The sequence below is a fragment of the Euprymna scolopes genome, chromosome 37, assembly GCF_053919585.1.
Source record: "Euprymna scolopes isolate OS-2025 chromosome 37, ASM5391958v1, whole genome shotgun sequence".
Taxonomy (NCBI): Eukaryota; Metazoa; Mollusca; class Cephalopoda; order Sepiida; family Sepiolidae; genus Euprymna; species Euprymna scolopes.
In genome coordinates, this window is record NC_136518.1 from 85,674,012 (window position 1) to 85,696,539 (window position 22,528).

Below are 22,528 nucleotides of genomic sequence, written 5' to 3' on the forward strand. Positions count from 1 at the left end.
TCAAAGGCTGTAAATGACAAAGTTTTCTCTGATTCTCTCTCCTCTGATCCCGAGCGCGTGGTACAGTGGGGGTAGAGGTGGCTGGTTACTTTTAATGCATCTAAAACCAAACTCCTATCTTTATATCATCAACGTTCTGATCCTCATCTGGCATCAATTGAAATTGATGGCTCTCAACTAGGGGAAGCTCCATGTTTTGACAAGCTTCTGGGCTTGACCTTTACTCCTGACCTGAAATGGAACACATACATCAAGTCTATTGCCAAGGTCGCTGGAAAGATGGTAGAATCCTTCTATCGCTCCAGAAGATATCTCACTGCTGATGCAATTCTCTATCTATATAAAAGCCAAGTATGTCCAAGGATGGAATACTGCTGCCATATCTGGGCAGAAGCTGCTAAAAACAGCCTATCCTGCATTGACAGAGTACAAAATAGACTTCTTGGCTTAGTGGGGGATGCCCTTTTCTCTTCCCTGCAATCTCTCTCCCACAGGAGAGACATTGCGAGCCTGTCTTTATTTTATTGTTACTTCCATGGCAAGTGCTCGTCTGAACTCCAATCTCTGGTCCCCCCTCGCCAATCTTTCACGAGGAGCACCCGTCTAGGTGAAATCACTGTCAAAAATTTTCCCCACTCTTTATCTGTGCCAAAACTAAAACGGAGATTCCATGAACAAAGCTTCTTTCTTAGAAGTGTACACCTGTGGAACTCTGTTCCGTCTGTCTGACTACAACCTGGATGTTTTCAAGTCCAACATAATGCATTCATACCGAGACGCCCTATATTATCAATTGATTAGTATCGGATAGGGTTCAAAAAGAAGATATAACCTAGTAAGTCCCGCACTGTCTGTCAAGCTCCATCTCCTGTCACAACAGCACCATGTGCTTGTTTTACAAGTATTTACACAGAATGTACTCCAACGAAGTTACTGCATTTGTATGCCGTCATAAATATGCCCGACTAATAGCAAAATCCCACCCCTTCTCTGTAGAGGTCCGTTGATGCCGAAAGGTTTCCTACTCTGACAGCTTCTTTCCTTGAACTGCTCGCCTTTAGAAATCCCTTCCTGCTCCCTCTATATGCAGAAATTTAGATGTAATGTAAACAAAAATCTTGCTGCTGAACTCCCCACCCAGGTTGCCCCCTTATAAATCTAACCACTATCACAGTATATAAGAAATTCAGCATGCCATATTTGCTAAGTTTATTAATAAACAGGAGAGGGGAGCAGATTTGCCCGTTCATAAAATATGCTTAAATATAAATTTATGCAGATTTCATATTTATTATTACTGAGACAATTTTCTATTGAATATTATATTGTACCTAATATATACTACTCGTTTTAAAAGACTAAAATGAAAATAATTTCGATGCCATCAGCTAGAATTGAAACCAAAACATTTAGCGCTCCAGATGCATTCCCTACCGCTTGAGCTATCAACAGATAGATAGGAAAGATTTAAAATTAAACCACTTCAAGCTATGAATGAATTTGCGCATGCGCTAAAGTAACAGAAATATGTCGACAAGTTGAAATGAACATTTTGCGTTTCAACTTGCTGATATATTTTTGTACACGTTATTCATCCAAACAAAGATTTTTACTTGTCATAAACCATCCTTCGTGTATGATTATTATTTCCTGTTAATTTCAGTGTTATGTGACCAATAGTTTAAGAGTTTATTGGTTAAATATTTTCACACCGACACACACATACATACATGCATCTACCGTTTTATTTATATAGACTAGCGAGACCTGTGGAAATTCCACAGCAGCATCTTCTTATATTACTGTTGGCCAATCTGTGGACGTTCAGTGTGAATGGAAACCCTGCGATAAAGTAAAAGTATTTAAGTAATCTGGTTAATGTAGTGCCAGAATATAATCTGGTTATTACGGTTCATCTCCAATATCTTTTATCGGAGTCTGTGACATATTTCCATTGTATGGATGGCCAGTGCAAACAAACCCCCACAATATAATTATACCATCTTTAGACAGAACAGATACTACCCTTGGATCCTAGCCAGAAAACGAAGAAGGTTTATTTTAGTTTAACATATGGCCCTGCATTTTTTTTCCATGGACTCTTCAGTGACTGGGTTGGTTGCTTTTGTTTTACGGCATATCAATCCTTTTCGGGTTATTTAATGCCGAATCCAAAGATTTTGAAGAAAAACTTTTTAATAGAATATATTTGTTGTTTTCAAGTCAGTTTCTATTCAACCCATAGTTGGGACCCTAACAGGTACTACCACTCTGGGTCAGAGTGGACCTGGGAGCAATGGCAATTAAAGGGTGGCTCCACACTCCCCAAAGCCCGCAAGCCGGGGCTTCACCACTGGATATGGTTTAAGGTCATATCCAGGACCATCAGTGATTGGGAGATCCTATTTATTAAAAAGGGAGATAAAAGGTGATAACATACCACGAACATTAAATTAGTACATCTATATACTATAATGTTCGTAGTATCTCATCACCTTCTATCCCCACTTTTAATAAATAGAATCTCCCAATCAAATTATTTATGATCTGGAAAGCGTTACACACGTACATACGTTAAAGGTACTACTCTTTTATTTATATAGAAAATATAAGTTCGAGTTCGAATGTTCTACACACATTCCAACTTCTTCTAACAAAGTTCCTAACAAAACTAAAATTTCTATTCAATTAATTACACGAGTTAAGATGTTTTGTAAATTGCTTTACAATCTTTCGTCCCTTTTGAAAGACATTTACAGAAAGTGTGACATTTATGCATCCGTGTTTATACATGGTTGTATTTTTATCACTTATTTTCATCTTACTATACAAATAATCACATGTGTACTCGCTCGACATATATACCCCCTGACAAAATCCCACCCCTTCACTGTAGAGATGCCTACAGGTCAGAAAGCATTCCACTAATAGCTTCTTCCCTCGAATTACTAGATTTGGGAATTCCCTCCCTGTTACCTATTTCCCTGACTGTACTAACATGCAAAAGTTTAAATGTAATGTAAACAGATACCATGTGTCCCCCGGCGACAGCTCGTTGCCCCAATGTTGTGTGCCTCACTTACCTTCGCGCTGTTTTTTCTTGACGTGTTTCTCCTTGTGTCGTCCAATTTTATTTTATTTCTCTTCCATGTTATGATTTCGCGTTATATCTTGTTTTTTTTTGTCATTTGTTTTGTTTTTTTGTTTTTCTGTCTCCATATTTTTTTGTTCTTTCTCAATTGCTTTTTTTCTCTCACTCCCTTTTGTCGGTCGTATCGTAACAATTGTGACTGCTTTAACGTTGTGTCAAGAATTTCTTTTTCATCTTCTGTTCTTATGGCTGTATTGTCATAGTTTCTCATACTGGTGGCCATCAAGGGGAGCGCACAAATATAAAAATAAAATAAAACACACGGAAACCAAAAAACACATGAAATATAGTTAGGCTTTGAGTTTATGTGCCATACCATCTAACATCTATACATCCTGTTGAGGCTGGGTTTGTCAATTAGTTGATGAATTCATCTCGGTCTCCAAAAGCTCTCCCCGACCTGTTGCCCAAGCCACAATCTTCACAACTCTTGTCAAGCATCCAACTGATGATGGTTGTAAAAGCCCATAAACCGTTCCTATTGTAGCCATTCCCCAGCATCATAAAACTAATTGTCAATCCTAAAGTACCTGCAAACTAAATCTAAATATATCTCAGGTTCATTGTTCTGGTCCTTTTGTTACTCTCTGACCAAAAATCCCATGTCAAGTATTTTTTGTCTACCCCGATAAACCTATTTAACAGTCTCCTGGTTCTTTTGTTCCCGTCAACTTAATTGCAACTGCACCTTAGCCCCAATTTGTCTGTGTTAATGAACAAATTCCAATCCATTGTTTACTGATAAAACCTATTTTGTTTGTTACCCGATAAACCTATTTCCTTTTGTTATGTATACCACTGCTTTCCCCAAACTCTTTTCTACACGGAATGCAGGTTGGAAGTACAGAATACATCTGACAACATCAATTGTTTTTAACTAAATAAATCAAATTTTAGTAAAAAGTGAGACACTATTTTTAAATCGGCCATTTTTTTTTTATCTACCAGGGAGACAACTCAATTTGAACTACTGGGCGTTCTAATGGCTACAATTTAATCTTATAATCGGTAAAAATTGCAAGAAAATGATTTTCTATATAAAAAATACTTTTATCAGTTTACATGATTTTTAGAATATGACATCTTCATTTCATGAAGATTTTTATTTTTTTAATTAAGTGAAATTCTAAATAAGCACCAAAATATCGGTTCTTTTTTCAAGGTAAAACCTTTCACACGCAACATACCAATCGTTTCACTTTTAAGGTAGATGTGACAAATTTGTATTGCATTTTAATCCATTAAACAATGCAAACCACACTACACAACTTTAACAAGTCGCGCGGTCCCCCTCTTGTGTTGCATGTGAGATGACGCCACAAAAATTAGTGAAGAAATGATGAATGTGAGAAGTGTGAAGGGCAAACGTTGCCTTCAAATTTTCGCCAAGTTTCAGAAAAATCTAATGGATGGTGTAAAAGGTGTCATTTTTTTGTAATTTTGAGGCATTTGTGACCCCTTTTGATCTCTTGGAACACCGAACCCCAGTGAAAATCGACAAACGATGCAGTTTCATGCCTTAAGATATGTATATTTGAATTCAGTATCATGAAAAACCACTATATAGACATACATATCAAGTTTTTGAGTAATATGAAAAAAGAGCTCCAAAAAGGCATGTTTTTTTAGTCCTAAAAGTCCCGGAGAGATACTAACCAAAATTTTTCTAGGGTCACCCATACTGAATTTATATTAAGAACAATGGCCTCTACATTTTGGCCAAGTTTCATGAAAATCTAATGGATGGATCAAACACTATGGGGCAAAAAGTATTATTTTCGGGCATTTTTTACCTCTTTTGAGACCCTGCGAATGCCGAATCCCAGTATAAATGGATAACAGTGTAGTTTCAGGCCTTAACACATGTATATTTGAGTTGACCACCGGAAAAACCACTATATAGTCAGACATATCAAGTTTTTGTTGAGAAATATGAAAAAAGGGCCACAAAAAGGGGCGTTTTTAGCACTAAAAGTCCCCGGGGACGTGAACCAGAATTTTGCCAGGGTCACTCATACTGGATTTATATTAAGAACCATGGGCTCCAGATTTTGACCAAGTTTTAAAAAAATCTAATTGGGCAAAACATGTCATTTTTGGCCATTTTTTACCTCTTTTGAGCCCTTGGGGACGCAATGGGAATTTTAGCAAAAAAAAAACAAACTTTTTTACTGTGTACATCTATTTAATGAAATGCAATTTGTGGCAAAATTTCAGGAAAAACTAATGGACAGTTATCTGACAATCGTCCGGACTAACGGAAGCATGGAAGCCACTGAAAACATAGGTCCCTCTCTGATAAATCAGGGGACCAAAACTCTTGTATGGGCATTACCAACCTATCAGTGTTGGTTGTGCTTATCTAATGAAATCACCAGGAGGAACTTTTCCTTATTTATGATCAGAGCAGAGTTGGATAGTTGGTTCTTGATATGCGAAACTCCTCAAAAAGGGTCGCTCAATTAAAATTGCCTCAGGTTGGAAGGATTTCTCGTTCACTGACTAAGGACAGAAATGAAGGAGTTTTGAAAATAGATACTATACTTTTTCCCTAGCAAAAAACGTTGAGGTTTTATCTGTTAAGTCTTTTGATTTTCACAGAATTGGTTCATTATTTGACTTAAAAGTTGATTAAAGTTTCACATGTGCACTTTACGATAACGTCAAGGTAGGAAACGGTGCTCTGCGTGGCGTCTTCTTGGACACGAGCCAAAATATTTGTATGAATGTACAAGTACGCATACACACACACTGGAATTGAAACTGCAGAAAAAAGACTTTTTTTTTCAGACTAACAATATTTTATTACGAACAAAAGTCAAAAAAATTTTAGAAAATATTTTTTCCAAGTAAACATTGACAGAAAGAGAAAGAAATTTTCTTTAATAAAAAGGAAAAAATTAAAAGAAGAAAACAAAAAGTAAAAATAGTTGTGCAAAAGAAAGTCGACAAACATTCTTTTTTTAAATAAAGTTTTTATTTTTTTTTTTAAATATTTAAATTTTATTCCTCTCGTCATTTTTTTTAGCCATGTCTTGTTTGCAACTGTATTCAGAGTTGATTTGTAAGTTTGTTTCAGAAAATGATTTGTTTTAAAGTGTCAGTAGAGAAGAACAATAGAACATGACCGTGAAACATAGAAATGTTGGGGGGGGGGGAACGAAAAAAGAAAATGAACAAGTTTCTAAAAATCAATAACATTTTTGAAGGAAGAAGAGGAAGAGTTCAGAGGAATTATACAAATATTTACATACACAAATGTGCATATATGAGCGCGCACACACACACACATCATCATGAACACATGTCAGGTGACCAATTTTCAATAAATGTTATTTTGAAACGGAATTTAACCATTTTTATATAACTTTTTGATATTTTTTCTCCAAATCTTAACTTTTGCAAAACTGAACAGAAATCTTTTTGGTTTGTTTACAAAATATTTCCTAAGATGTTTAAAAAAAAAAAAAAAAAAAAAAAATGTTGCCTAGTTTATTTTTTAATATTTTTATCTATAGGAAACTATTAATGATCCTCGAGTCATGACTACACCTCGTTGTTGTAAAAGTTAGAAAGGTAGCATGGCGTTCCAACTTTCAGGCCACTTGATGAATGTGTCGAAAGATAAATACATTTTTGTTGTGGAAACTTATCAGTTTCCAAACAAAACAAAAAGGTTTGGTAAAAGATATGGTACACATAAATATTTTCACTTATTTTTCAACACATTATGCCAAGGCATGGTTTAAAATGGTATTCAATATAATTGCAGCAATTTCTTTTAAAAATCTCTGAAAACTGAACATCTGCCACTTGGCCTTCTCAAATAAATTCATCAAACAAGATCAAAATGTTTTTCATCTGCAACAAAGCTAAGACTCTGTAAATATCCTCGCACAGAAACTAATCTTCACTTTTGTAAAGAAATTTTTCTTTTTTTAATTTTTCACTCGTGTTAATTAATCTTTTAATATCTTGAGAATTATTTCATTTTTTTTCTACTTCAGAACTGTTGAATTTTTTTTTTTTTTTTTTACTGTAAAAAAATTTGGAATTTTGTTTTCACTTTTAAGAATCTTAATATCATCATGAAACAAAAAATATAATTTCTTAAAAGTGGAAAATTGGTCAACCTATACACATACATACAGTTGCACACATTCGTATATAAGAACACTCATACACACATTATCATATGAGCACGCATACACTAAAAAAAAAAAAAAAAAAAAAGATGGTAAATAGTTCTACAACCCTTCTTAGATCGTTAGGGTGCTGTATGGTAAAAAGCGATCATATAACGTACCTTTTGTCTGACAACTTCAGAATAGATTTTACTGTACCAAAATATCACTCATAAGGATTGGGTTGACCTGTGGAGTATGATTTTTCAGGCACTTGCCAAAAAAAGGTGGCGCGTGGTGGGATAGAACCCGTGATTAACTTGTTGGAGAGAATGCAAGCACCCTAACCACATACACGCAAAAAGAAAATACTATGCAAAGAAGCAGCAGAGGTGTTGGTGGGGATGGGGGTGGTGTAGGAGGTCATGAGGTCATGTACAAGTCAATGAGATTTGGAAATGATGTTGCTGCCTTTTACATTTGGGAGAGAAAAAGGAGGAAAGATGAGAATGGGGATAGAAACCTTTCCTTTGCCCGTTTAAGGTAGAGCTTGTTCTACTTCTTTCCCAAAGTAATTCCTGTATATATAAAAAAATTTTTTTTTTTTTTTTTGTAGAAATTATATTGTCCAACAAATGAGCAAATCAGTGCTTGAAACAAGAGTTAGAATTGATATTTAATTTCTGATCGGGGTTGAAAATTAAATAAGAATTGATGAAAATTCTACAGGGAAGGACAAAGTGAAATTCAATGGTTGAAGGGGAGTAGTTTCCATTTATAACGCATAAATGGAGAATGACCGATTCTTTGGTCTTGGACGACGGTTCTTAGTGATGAGGTCATTATTGTAGAAAATATCGTATTTGCGCTCAGTGGCAATCGACTGAAAAAAAAGAAAAAAAAAAAAAAGAAAAAATTGTTAATCTTTGAAAAAAGAAAAAGAAAATACAACTCCAAATGATCCAGTTTTACCACCTGGACATAAAAGGGACTACTATTTGGGATTATGTTCACAGGAAACATGAGTTGGAACAATTATATTGAAAACATTGCCAGGGCCGCTGCAAAAAAGGTAGGCTCTCTCTACCGTGCTAGAAAACTGCTGACACCTGAAAGTATCCTGTACCTCTATAAGGCCACCATTCACCCATGTATGGAGTATTGTTGTCACATTTGGGCCGGTGCATCTGCTACTAGTCTCTCACTTCTAGACAAGGTTCAAAAAAGAGTCGCCAATCTGATAGGCCCTGAACTGGCATCTAAGCTTCAGCCTCTGTCCCATCGACGAAACGTTGCATCTCTCTGCCTGTTCTACAAGTATTTTAATGGTGAATGCTCTGACGAACTGCAGACACTTGTGCCCCCACGACGTAGACACCCTCGACAAACCCAACAGGCAGCTAAATCCTACCCCCACACAGTAGAGATCCCTAGATGTAAAAGATCTTTTTACCCCAGTAGTTTCTTCCCCAGAACTGCTAGACTCTGGAATTCCATTCCAAGTTCCTGCTTCCCCAACTGTACTGACATGCAGAAGTTCAAGTGCAACGTGAACCGACATCTTGCTGCCCAAATCCCAACATAGTGCACCAGTAGTTGCTGCCCCTGATAGTAGCCCCCTACACCAAAGTGGCAATGCGCCTTGTTTGGGGTGAAAATGTAATTAAAATGTCGACAAGGGACTATGTGAAAAGTTAAGCATTACATTTAAACTTCTGCATGATAGTACAGTTCAGCAGTCTGAGAGAAGAAATTATTAGAGTAAAAGACTTTCTGGCATTTTGGAAACTTAACAGTGAAGGATGAGATTTTGCTTCGGTTAGTCAGAATTATGTATGTTGAAGGGGCATAAGTGTTATGGGTTCATCAGAGTACATTCGATTAAACTACTCAAATAAACATGCAACATTATGATGAGGTGTAAGTGCAAGACCTATTAGATTGGAGACTCTTTTTTGGACCCTTTCCAAGAGAGAGTTAGAGACTAATGGTAGATGCACCAGCCCAGATGAGGCAACGATACTCCATCCATGGGCAAATGATGACTTTGTAGAGATATAGAATACTCTCAGGTGTGAGTAGTTTTCCAGCATGGTAGAGGGAGCCCACCTTCTTTGCAGCAGCCTTGGCAATGTCTTCAATGTATTTGTTTTGGTTCATATTGTCTGTGAATATTAAGCTGAGGAGTTTAAACAATGAACTCTCAAGTGGTAATCGGTGGTTGAAAAAGTTTTTTTAATTGTTAAAGGAAAGCAGCTTAGTCTTAGCAGCATTAAATGTTACCAACCATTTATGGTCTCATTACACGACAGACTGAAGATCGTTTTCTAAATTTTCGGTCATTGCATTGGATATGTGTACATTCGTTTTTCCCCTCATGTCTTACAGAGCATTGGTTCATCAGCAAAAATACCCAAGAGATGAATTTCTCAGCTTAGTGGGTCATAAGCCCTTGTGTGTGTGTGTGTGTGTGAGAGAGAGAGAGAGAGAGGAGAACAAAATATGACTTTTTTCTAATCAACTCCAATCTGTTTTAAGTGAAAATTAAGAGAAAAACACAGAATGCGTATTTGGATAAGGAGACAGGAAGTCATTCTTTGATAAGACAAAAGACATCTAACTCCTTTCCTCCCTTCATGGTCTTAGTCTTAACAAAGATAACTGTTAAAAGAGAAAAGAAAGTAGAAAACAAAGAAAAGTGTATATTGGTGGCCTGGCAAGGCCACAAGGGAGACAACTGAAGCAGCAAAATTAAAGCTGGCCTGCTAGGACACTATATATACAAAAGTAGGCAAATTTGGGCATATTTTATTGGTTTGAAAACATAGGGCTTTTTTTTTTTTAACCAATTGTCATAAATTTTAACCATATAATAGTATTATAATCTTCAAAAAGCCTGCAAATTCTCATGTAGTTTCAGCCCATAGAACCAAAGACATGAGCATTTCAAAATTCTATTTGGCTACGAGTATAGATATATCCATATACACCACTTTTTTGGACAATATTATAAGTTCAAAATCTTGGTGACTATTGATCAGAATTTAACAAATGAAGGTTTGTTGGAAAGCTAATGACCTGAATTGTGTAGTGGGTTATGTGACATTTGCCCTTAACGTTGCACATTACCGTTTAAACAAGTGGCGAATCACTTTTCAATATTAATTTAATGTAAAATAAGCACCCACTTTATGGCCATGTTGACTATAAAGTGGAGGTTTATTTTACGATAAATTAATATTGAAAAGTGATCCCTACTTTTTAAAACTACAATTTATTCATATCATTGAAATTACTCGTTCCCTGAAAACCTAAATTAGTTGTAATTTTAAAGCATTTTTTGTGGATGGAAAGATGCTGCACTTTTACCAATATTTCAATCATAATCATTTGTTTTCTTAGTTTTGCATGTGAATTACAAAATATGTGATATTTCCTCAAAACCTCTGGCCTTGATGAAGGGGAGACTAAAACCTACTGCTATGGTTTCAAATTATCTGAAATAACAATAAGAGGTGACTTGATTCCAAATATTTCTCATGTCATATCTCCACTCTTTGTTTTTCATACATAAAGTAAATTTTGCCGTGTATAAAGATTATTTGATACTGGAGATATTAATAATTGTACCCTATTTTCAAAAAAGGGGAGATATAACATATGAGAAATATTTGGAATCCAGTCTCCCCTTGCTGTTATTTCAGATCATTTGAAACCATAGCAGCAAGTTTTGATTTAAAATTTTTTTTTTTTATTCTACTTTCACCCCAAACAAGGCACATTGTCACTTTGATGTAGAGGGCTACTATCAGGGACATAAGTTACAGGGATACTATGTAGGGAGTTGAGCAGCAAGATGTCTGTTCCCATTATACTTGAACTTCTACATGTCAGTACAGTTGGGAAAACAGGAACCCGGAAGGGAATTCCAAAGTCTAAAAGTTCTGGGGAAGAAACTATTAGAGTAAGCTCTCTTACATCTAGGGATCTCTTGTGTATGGGTGGGATTTTGCTGATTGTCGGGGGTATTTACGTCGAGGGGGTACAAGTGCTTGTAGTTCGTCAGAGCATCTACCATTAAAATACTTGTAGAACAGGCAGAGAGATGCAACATTTCATCGATGCGACAGAAGTTGAAGCTTGGATGACAGTTCAGGACCTATCAGGTTGGCGACTCTCTTTTGAATCCTGTCCAGGAGTGAGAGACTAGTAGCAGATGCATCAATCCAAATGTGACAACAATACTCCATACATGGGCGAATGCTGGCCTTGTAGAGATACAGGATACTTTGAGTGTAAGTAACTTTCTAGCATGGTAGAGAGAGCCCACCTTCCTCGCAGTGGCCCTGGCAATTCTCTCAATGTATCTGCTCCAACTCAGTCTCCCCTCCATCAAGGCCAGAGGTTTTGAATATGTATGTATATATGATAAAGACATTATTATGTCGAAAAGTACTTTGATATATATACACACACACACACACACAAATAAATGTTTGTTTATTTTTTAAAAATCTGCATCGATTTGGCTTACTAAACTTAGTACTTAAACAATGCACTTAAACAATGTTTTTATCATGGAGAAAACATCTGTGTGTATGTATGTATATATATATATACAGTGATGATCATATTTATTGGCACGGTAAAATAAAAGTTAAATTTTGTCTAATAAATTCTAAAAAAGGGATTAAATTAAAGAAAATAACAAAGTATATTATCTATTTTTAACTGGCCTTTCTGATGCAGCAATCGGATTTTAGAAAAAATAAATAACAAAGGAACAGCAAACATAATTGCAAAAAACCCTTGTTCAAAATTATTGGCACGGCTTTGTTTTTCTTTTAGTATCAGTATAATATCAATCAATTTTCGGTTTACGTGCTTTCTGAACTTTTTTATAGCCATATTATGCTTGTTTAACGCTAATTCAGTGAATAATTTTTTTCAGATAATTTTTAGATAGCGATTTATTTAAACTATTATAAGTGACTAAATTATAATTTTCAATCACCATGGTTAAAACTAAGGAACACAGCGAAGACGTCAGGAAGCTTGTTGTAGCATGCCATACCAATGGGGAGGGCTATGATAAGATTTCAAAGAAGCTAAACCTTCCCAAATCCACTGTTAGAGCCATAATAAACAAGTTCAAATCGCAAGGCCACGTTATGAGTTTAGAGGGTAGAGGGAGAAAAAGGATTCTTTCCCCAAGAGATGAACGGAAAATTGTTCGACAAGTAAAACAAAACCCAAGGATCTCTGTTGGGGAGATTGTTGATGAACAGAGCACCTCTGGAGTGAATGTATCTCGACATACAGTTGGTAGAGTTTTGAAGAGAGCTGGTTTAAAAGCATGTCGTCCGAGAAAGACTCCCTTATTGAAGCCTATGCACCTGAAAGCAAGGCTAGCCTTTGCAAAACGTCATATTGATAAAGATGTTGCATTCTGGAAACGTGTTCTATGGACTGACGAAACGAAAATAGAGTTATTTGGCCATAATAAAGTGTCTTATATTTACAGAAAATCTGGCGAAGCTTTCCTGCCTAAGAACACCATACCCACAGTGAAGCACGGTGGAGGCAGTTTGATGTTTTGGGGATCCTTTGCTGCCTCTGGACCAGGGCGACTTGTTAAGGTCACAGGTAGCATAAAAAAGGAAGATTATGTTAAAATATTGGATGAAAACCTGAAAGACTCTGCTAAAGAGCTCTCACTTGGTCGTCGTTGGTGGTTCATGCAAGATAATGACCCAAAGCATTCGGCTAAACTGACTAAGAAATGGCTTGAGGACAATCATATTAATGTTTTGGAGTGGCCATCACAAAGCCCAGACCTTAATCCAATTGAAAATTTATGGAGAACATTAAAATTGAGGGTAATGCAAAGGAAGCCTAAGAATCTTATTCAATTGGAGGATTATTGTCAGGAAGAGTGGGCTAAAATTACTACTGAAGAGTGCAACAACTTGGTTGTAAACTATGAAAAGCGACTGAGGAAGGTAATCAAGGCCAAAGGCTATACAATTGATTATTAAATAAATCGTGCCAATAATTTTGAACAAGGGTTTTTTGCAATTATGTTTGTTGTTCCTTTGTTATTTATTTTTTCTAAAATCCGATTGCTGCATCGGAAAGGCCAGTTAAAAATACATAATATACTTTGTTATTTTCTTTAATTTAATCCCTTTTTTAGAATTTATTAGACAAAATTTAACTTTTATTTTACCGTGCCAATAAATATGATCATCACTGTATATATATATATATATATATATATATATATATATATATATATATATAGAGAGAGAGAGAGAGAGAGAGAGAGAAATAAAGAAAAAAAATAAAATAAACTAGTCAAATAGCAATAAAAAAAATAAGGTAAAGCTTAAGTTATTTGTCAGAATCGATTAAAAAAGTTTTTTTTATTTATTATCAATGACAGGTGATTTAAGCAGAAGTTCAATTTTTCTAGATCCAAAAATAAAAAAGGCTGTATTTCACTAATATATAGAAAATTCACCTCTCTCTCTCTCTCTCTATATATACATATATATATACGAGCAAACAGTTAATAAAACATGTTAAAAAACACTTTGAAATGAGTTAAAAACATATTTAATCTGAAAAGGAAACACTAGATAAGTGGATAGTCCTTAATCCGCGGATTACATAAATATTTGAATATTTCATTAAAGTCCTTTACTTGTTAAACACAGAGTTAGTAAAGAAGTTGAAAACATGACTTTCCTTTCTCCAATTGATCATTTAAATATGTTATATCTTTCTTGTGGTTTCTTGATTTTATCTGATTCCAGAAGAATTCATCTAATCTGTTACTTGAGGTAACATCATTTGGAGAAGGTGCACGATTCCGCATAAAAACCAGTTTGTGTTAGCCATACTGAGAAGATCTTATTTGAGCTGTAAATACGAAATGTGATTTTGAATATTTAGTCAAAGTTTACTTGTAGGGAAAAGTATCATCATGCCAGATTCTTCTGACGAACGCAGGTACAGGGAGACGTTAAACGTTCAAAGACAGTGTCTAATAGGCATTCAAGTTCTCTTTTAACAAATATGTTACAGTTTATGAAATTACAAATTAAAATCAAAGTAAAAGAAACAGGGAGTAGTATTTGGGACCCAATGAGTCTCGGTTACATCTCGTATGTCGTACGAAAGAATCACGTTTTGCCAAAATCTGTATGACGTCTACGTTTATTGCTGTTATGCAATGATTCTGCTTAATTCTAAGAGGTCCATTCTCCTATGCTTTATTTTCTCTCTCAAAAAATTTAGTTTGTTATAAATTGCCTGAGGCACACCTACTAGGAAATGCCAACAGGACTGCTCAGACGTTTTTTTTGTAAGCCAGAGTGCACTGACGTTTTAAAACCTTGTGATTAATGCCTTAGCAAATCGATAAATAATTAAACAAATACAATCATAATCACAGACCATTAATTCTTATTCCATCCATTTCTATCTAAAATATTATTTTGTATTTCGAATGCATACAATTACACCAAAACTCATATTACCACATACACTAAATTTAAATATTTTGTTAAATACATAGTTTGATATCGATCGTCCTCAGGATATTTGGTTTAATGCTTGATCTACATGTGTTGAGCGAACAGTATTTATAAAACTCACTTTGTTTAAAAAGAAGAAGAAAAAAAAAAAGAATCTTATTTTACAAAAATTTTTAACAAAAATAGCAAAGATAACACATTCAAATATTTTCATATCTTATTGGTTAATTGTGAAACTCATTAACAATTATTAACGCCATTAGAGAAAATTGTAGATTGTTCTTGTTAATCTTCAAACATGGATAGCAATCTTTAAACTGTATCGGATCACCAAAAGTAAGCAACATTGAACTGAGTATTTAGATGGCTAACCATTTAGGAATATGGAGTGTCGTAAACAAATATACAATTCAAGTGAATAAATCGGTTTCGGCCTCATTGGCAGTACAAAGGGCGACAAACTAACATCCTGTCACACGAGTGATTCAGGCCAGCTTTTCCACTGAACGACATAAAACTAAAAACACACCAACCCAAAGCGTCTTTAGACTTTATAAGAAATTTCACTTGCTTTAGTGCAATCTTCATTACAGTAAAAATTGTTTTTTTTTTTTTTTTTTTTTCAATCTATTTTTCTCTCACTGGCAAAATTTATTTGTTTTGATTGATTTTTTTTATTATTTAATGCCAACTTTATTTTGGTAAAAAGTTTACATGTTTGATGTTCTTAATGGTTTTAAATATTTAATAAATTTTATTTTGAAATAATTTCTACAGTAATTTGTTTCATACGTATATTTTATCAATAAACAGTCTACAATCGATAAATTAAATTTAATTCATAGTTATTGGTTTAGTTTGGTTTATTGTGTTTATAGATTTTACAATTTCTGGTACTTGGGAAATATCGAAAAAAAAAAAAGGTTATATTGTACGCATCCGTTTTGGACTGAAGATCTTTGAAAAAATATTTCACTTAATTTGATTGAGTAGTTTTTTTTTCCAGCGGAAAAACACGTTTTTATGAGAGCGTGTTGAAGTCAGCTATCTTGTTTTTTTTTTTTTTAATTTTTGTTTGGAGTTTATAAACGTCACGGAGAGACAACTCCAGTTAAAGTGCCGACACTCCCTCCCCATCTTTAATAACTAACTTTTCTTCCTAAAAACTGAACCTTTTACTTGGTATCATAAATTGTTTTTTCGCTGTAAAACAAAAACTACTTGATGAAATTAAGTGAAATTTTTTTCCGGAGAACTTCATTCCATAACAGATACGTACAATTTAAACTTTTTTTCTTTTCTTTTTTTCAATATTTTCATTTTTTAATGTCTTCATTAAACTGTACAAGTAACCAATTTTTTTAGTATAATGTCTTAAAAAAAAAAAAAAAAAAAAAAAAAAAAAAAAAAGAGATTATAAATTTTACCCCGATACCATCAACAATTCTTTCAAAGTATTTTTTTTGCAAAGGGGAAAAAAAATCAGTACATTTTATAAAACGTTTCATTGTGTATGAAACAGCAGTTTGCACACCACAGTAGCTCCCTCTACCCAAACAAAAAATATGCAAATTTCCGTTTTTGAAACCACACAGTTTATAACTGTCATATAATATCTAAGGAGAATATGAATCGTCTGTTTTTCCTATAAAAAACAAGAATAAAATCTTGTGTGACTTGAAAGCTCAACCTAACGATTGCTGAATTAATAAACATTATTTTTTATCCTTAACAGTCGTTTCAGCTTTATTCCTTATTTTCTTAGTTAATGCTGATACTCAGTTGATAACAATAGTAATATCATAAATATTTTTTTCAACGTCTTCTTTGTCTCCAAGGGCAAAAAAAAATAAAATAAATAAATTGACACTTACCAGTCTTGATTTGACTGATTTAGGAAGCTCTTCATTTTCTTTCCATAATTCTTCTCTTTTGAATGTCAATTCAGATCCATCTTCAAACTCCACCTTTACAAAGAACACAAAAAAAAACATTCAATATTAAAATAAAAAGGTATACAAACTTAATTCACAAAATGAAAAGGTTTTACACTTTAAGTTTCTAATATATTCAAATATTGTGCTGAAAATCTATCATCATATGAAAGCCGAGTTAATCAACGTTTGTTTTGATAGAAAGTTTTTTTTCCCTATATTTTAAAAAAGTCAGTTTGTAAAGCTATATATATAAACAGTGTTTCATGGTAAACAACTGATGATCCCTTGAAAAATAAATTATTGGTATTATAGTAAATTCGAGAGCGAGTTGATGCAGTGCTTGCAGGTGATTAAATGACTTACTGACTAGATGGTTTTCTAACGAATGATAAAAAATATTTTTTTGTATAGTTTTAAAGGTTAAAAATTTCAAAGACTATATATATATATATATATATATATATATATATAAATAAAAGATTTTCAATAGTGATAACTAGGGCTATGACAAGAGAATATTCTTATTGTGTGGACTCTCGGGTATATATCAGACACAGTTAATCAATCGAGAATCATATCACTATGTAAAAACATAAGATATTAATTGATATATACTCGAGAGTCAAAATAATGAAAAGAATATTCTCTTGTCATAGCCCTAGTGATAACTAATGAATGTTTTATGACCTGGTTGAATTTGTTCAGTCGTAAATAAATGAATATAATGGTATAAATAAAGTGGAAATTGATTCAAACATGCCTTGTACTCATTAGTTCAGTATCTGGGTAGATGCCAAATACCTACCATCAAAAATTAATATTTTTTTTAATCATCTACATCATAATTCAGGTTATAAATAGTTAACGAGGTTAACACTGCTCAATAAAAGAGCAAGGCATTTTATTTAATATAAACAAATTTACATGGTTATGACACTGGACATACTAATGTTTCGGACAAATGATCGGTTAAAACTAGAAACTCCCATCGGGCGACTTACTTTCCACAGAAAGTCCTCAAAAAGACAAAATCTAAAATTAGTCTGTTAGTTACAGCTCTCCTCTTTCTCTCCAATTACGAGTTAAGTAATGCTATTACTTGTGGTGATATTCCCTTTAGTTTATTATGAACTATTCCAATCTTCTATTTTATAATTAGTTTCATTACTTTCGACTGTTACTAAGCAAGGAGTGAAAGAAGTTAAGAGTGGATAGACACTGTATAAAATAGGATGGGGGCGAAATAATGTAGGATGAAAGTAATAGACATGCACTTTGTAAGAGAGGAGTGATTTTCTGAATAAATTAAAATTCACACTTAATTAAAATGATTAAAATTAATTTCTTTAAATACAAAACACAATCTCAAACCAAAAAAATATTTCAACATCTATTTTATGTGATATATAAAAAAATATAAATCTAATTTATAAAACCATGTCTCTCTTCATTTTTTTAAACTGCATCTCCTCCAAGATGCAAGGTCAGAACAGCACGAGGTGGATCAAATGAATGCATTTTTTGTGGATTGTTGTTTTATATATATAAACAGTAAAAATAGTTCCTAAGGGGTCAAAATTGAAAAAAAAAAAAATTGGAATATGGCAGACATAAGTTGACTTAAAGTGCTCTTGTATGCCTACGCAAATATATGTTAAAGTCGGTTCATTTTTACCTATTTCTTATCCATTTGATGATAGCTCAAATGGTAACCACTAAGGTTGGAGTGCTAAAGTTTTTGGTTTTGATTCTAGTCATTTTTTTAAAAAACTTGAAATCGCTACCATATACTAAGTACAATATAATAATCAATAGAGAACAAATAAATATATATACGCACACATAAATATATATAGAAAGAGGTGTGTGTTTACTATAACCTTTTTACGCAAATATTATGCAAGTATAAATCATGTAGAACGTCTGCATGAATATAATTACACGTAATAGTTAACTAAAGATGATCATCCCAGAAGAAAACCGATAAAACTAATAGGGAATTAATTAAAATGAATGTTTAAAAGAATATGCAAATTAGCTAGATCTTTTGCTAGTGAATACAATTCCACGACCCATATGTAAAAAAATTGTATTTTCTTTTTAAATAAATAGAAAAAACGGTTTTTAATATGAATATCAATGCACAAAACCCCCAAATTTATAGGAGCATATTATATATACACACACACACAATACTGAGGGTGTTTATTGATCAAAGTAAGAGATTTCTAAAGAGTCATAATAAGTAAAAAGGAATAAGGAATAAAAATAAAATTTCACGTGATTAAAACAATTTTCAGTTTTATGTTTTCTTTATAAAAAAAAAAATGTTACTGATGAGTCATCCACTTACTGTGTACATTGCACACGAACTTTGACCGCGGAACACAGCACCGTAGACAACGCCATCTGGCCATTTTACTTTCACGCTGGTCCCAACAGCTGGAGGGCCTTTAGCAATACAATTTCTGTCCTAAAAAGGAAAAATCAAACGTTTTTCAGCAATAGTTTACAAGCGGTGAATAGATTTAATCACTAAAAAAACAAAAGGAAATATTCTGTATTTATTTACTGAGGCAGAGTCAAAACTTTTAACATTTCAAAGGTCAGAGTCGAACAATTGAGCTGGCTTTTTGTCTAGGATCAAAGCAAATTTGTACAAACATAGATATTTGAATAAAATTTTAATTTTTCGACACTTTGATTTTAAGTACGATTGCCTCTTTAAGTAAATGTGATATTGTGATGACCGCAATGATTTTAGCTAAGAATAGGATAAACAAATATATTATAGAAAACAAAAAAGAAATCTTCATGTTCCCCCCAAACTTTTGATAACCTTGTGCTTGTTCAAAATGTAGGTTGTATATATTATCTTGCAAATAAATAATTCAAAGTGTAGTATCTGTTTTTATACTATACTTCATCATTTCTCTCCTCAATCAATGAAGGAAAAATCCTAGAATGGGGCAATTTTAATTTGTGTCCTAATCTAAATTGCCTCTTTCTGAGAAGCTGGATTTTGCTCACAATAAAAACCATATGTCTAACTCTGTCCTCATGAAGAGACAAGTATACAAAGACTCGACAGTCCTGATATGGAAATTAGTTTATGGATAAAAGGACAAAAATATATGCAAAGAAATAAAAATTTTACACTTCTAAAATAAGGAAATTAGAAACATTTTTAAATTACTTGAAAAATTATAGATTATAAAAGTAAAGATCAAATTGTCAGAATATGCTGTTTTAAATATATAAATATAATTGTGTTAATACCATCATGTTCTTTATTATAGTTAAGTTCCTAATGTAACTAAGAAGTACAACTGGAGGCTTGTAGACAAATGTTTGATTTTCAAAAATTTAAGAAAATTATGTTGACTATATTTTAAAATGTATAGAATAACCTTATGAAACATACTTGATAAGATGTATTGCAAAATAAATGAGAATACATGTTTTTGTTGTGGAAACTAAGTAATAAACAAAACAAAGGGAGGTAATTAAGATATTTAGTAAAAGATATGAAAACCATTTCAACACATCTTTTTTTATTAAGCATAGGTCAAAATATTATCTATTAGCAATGTTCATAAAAAGTAAATTTCAGATGTTAAAAAAAAAACAAAAAAAAAAAAACAGAATTCTTATAAAATATAAATTGATTGAAAACTTAATTTTTAAATTATCAGAATTCATCCATAATATTCTGAAATATAATCATTTCAAGTTGAAAAAATAAAACCCTTAGTTTCCTGAAAATATTGAGTCAACATTTTGTTTTCATTGATTAAATTCCGTACCGAAAGAAATAATACTGAAGAAAAAGCAATGAAATGTAAAAATATATAAAATTTGCTAGTGAATGTCATGAAGCCATTAAAAAGAAAATATCTTAGCATTTGAGCATCTCATCTATATTTTATGTTTTAACAAACTGATTCCATAAATTATCAGTTTATTATGTACACAAATGCTTTTCTTTGGCGGAAGGTGGAAAGAGTCCGCTTTTTATTTTAGACAATTATGTGTGGTTTTATGAGGGTTTTTGTTGGGACAGTGCTAGTCATTCGGAGCTAAGGTGAGAAGTAGGATTAAGTAGGTTTCTTTTTGGAGATGGAGCGACCTTGTCACTTGGTATTAGGGCAAGATAGGGTTAAGTAATGAGATTTTTTAAATTAAAAGATTAACTCACCTGGATATCCTCTGGAAAGAGATTATCACAGAATGTACCATCATCAAAGTCAACAGCATAGAAAGTTTGATTTCGTATATTAGAAACGTCTGCCTTGTAATACCTGCCATTTTTATGTTTAGCAATTACTTTCTCAGAGAATTTCAGAGCAGGCAAGTTTCGATGGTTTCCCTAAAAAGAAAATCATAAAAATGAAAACAAATTAGGATTATTCCAAATGCGATATTAAATAAATTTGAAATATTAAATTTTTTTTTTTATCTTGCTGCTTTTTTATCCCAAACAAGGCACAGTGTTATTTGGATGTAAGGGGCTACATCTTGAGCGGCAAGATGTCTGTTTACATTACACTTGAATTTCTGCATGCCAGTACAGTCAGGGAAGCAAGGACCCGAGAGGGAATTCCAAAGTCTAACAGTTTGAAGGAAGAAACTATTTGATTTGTTTAAAATTTCATAAGTTTGAGGAGTCAAGCGTTAAATCTACCAAAATTACAGTCTTGTTAAATATTGGCATTATTAATAAGATTACGTTATGATTTGTGCATTTCTTGCAACTGGGTAACTTACACCTTATTTACTATTAATGACCTTATTTCAATATATCATGCAAGAACAAAGTACAAAAACAAACTTTTAAATAGTTTTCTTACAAAAAAAAAAAAAAAAAAATAGCAGCGAAATGAAGAGGTAAATTAATATTCACTCTCTTCTCCACTTCTCGCACTCCAGACAATTTTCTTCTGCATTCATCACATAATCAGCACCCCCCCTTTTTTATCTCGTGACGTGTACCTTATTATTTCACGTTTTTATCATGTTAATGCCATGTTTAAAAACATTTACATTTCTATGCAAACACAGACCCCACATGGATTTAAATTTATTCAAAGTGAAACATATTTAAGTACTTCGGCTAAAGTATTTTTAGAACATATCTGATTATGGAAGAGGTGGGGGGGGCGTCTATCTACAAAAGCCTCATAGTAGTTTGTGGAATTTTCCCATTCTATGGACACCTGATATGAATGTAAACCCCATGATATTATTATACCAAAATCAAAACGATCAAGAAAACGTATTTTAGTTTTATGTTCAACAAAATACTGATATCAGAGGAAATTCTTTTAAAATACTTTTTTGTAATTTATTTTTGCCAATTGAGCAATTTCATTTTTTAAAAAAAAAGAGGAGGAAGGTGATAACATATGAACACAAAATTTCATTAGCATATTATTATTACTATTATTATTATCATCATTATCATTGTTGTTATTATATTGTTATTATTTTATATTATTATTATAATTATTGTTATATTATTATATTATCATTATTATTATATTATCATTATTATTATAGAGATAAATTTAAGAGTGAAGAAAAAAAATCTAAAGTATAAAAGGATTTAAAATTCAACATTTTATAAAATGTTGAATTGATCTCATTTTTATTTTTAAAAAACATTCGATTGAATTATCTTTTTAAAATTTTTACTATTTTCTTACAAGAAATTAATAAATACAAAAAAAAAAAAAAAAAAAAAAAGCCTTAGCATGAGTGAATGAAGCAAGGATG

At 32.8% G+C, this 22,528-nt stretch overlaps 1 protein-coding gene across 3 annotated transcripts in view; it reads right to left on the minus strand.

Annotated features, from left to right (window-relative positions):
* Positions 1-7,132: 7,132 nt before the first annotated feature.
* The window catches only part of LOC145261273 (uncharacterized), a 100,441-nt gene continuing 85,045 nt past the window's right edge, over positions 7,133-22,528 (minus strand). For 2 of the 3 annotated variants that reach the window (XM_080119745.1, XM_080119746.1), the window contains 4 exons: positions 20,952-21,122; positions 19,107-19,226; positions 16,691-16,783; positions 7,133-8,158 (listed from right to left, as the gene is read on the minus strand). In XM_080119745.1, coding sequence (XP_079975871.1) covers positions 8,051-8,158; positions 16,691-16,783; positions 19,107-19,226; positions 20,952-21,122 — 492 coding nt within the window. In that variant the 3' untranslated portion in view covers positions 7,133-8,050. Of the gene's footprint in view, positions 8,159-14,021; positions 14,200-16,690; positions 16,784-19,106; positions 19,227-20,951; positions 21,123-22,528 lie in introns of those variants that run through there. The other variant, XM_080119747.1, reaches the window with a different exon arrangement.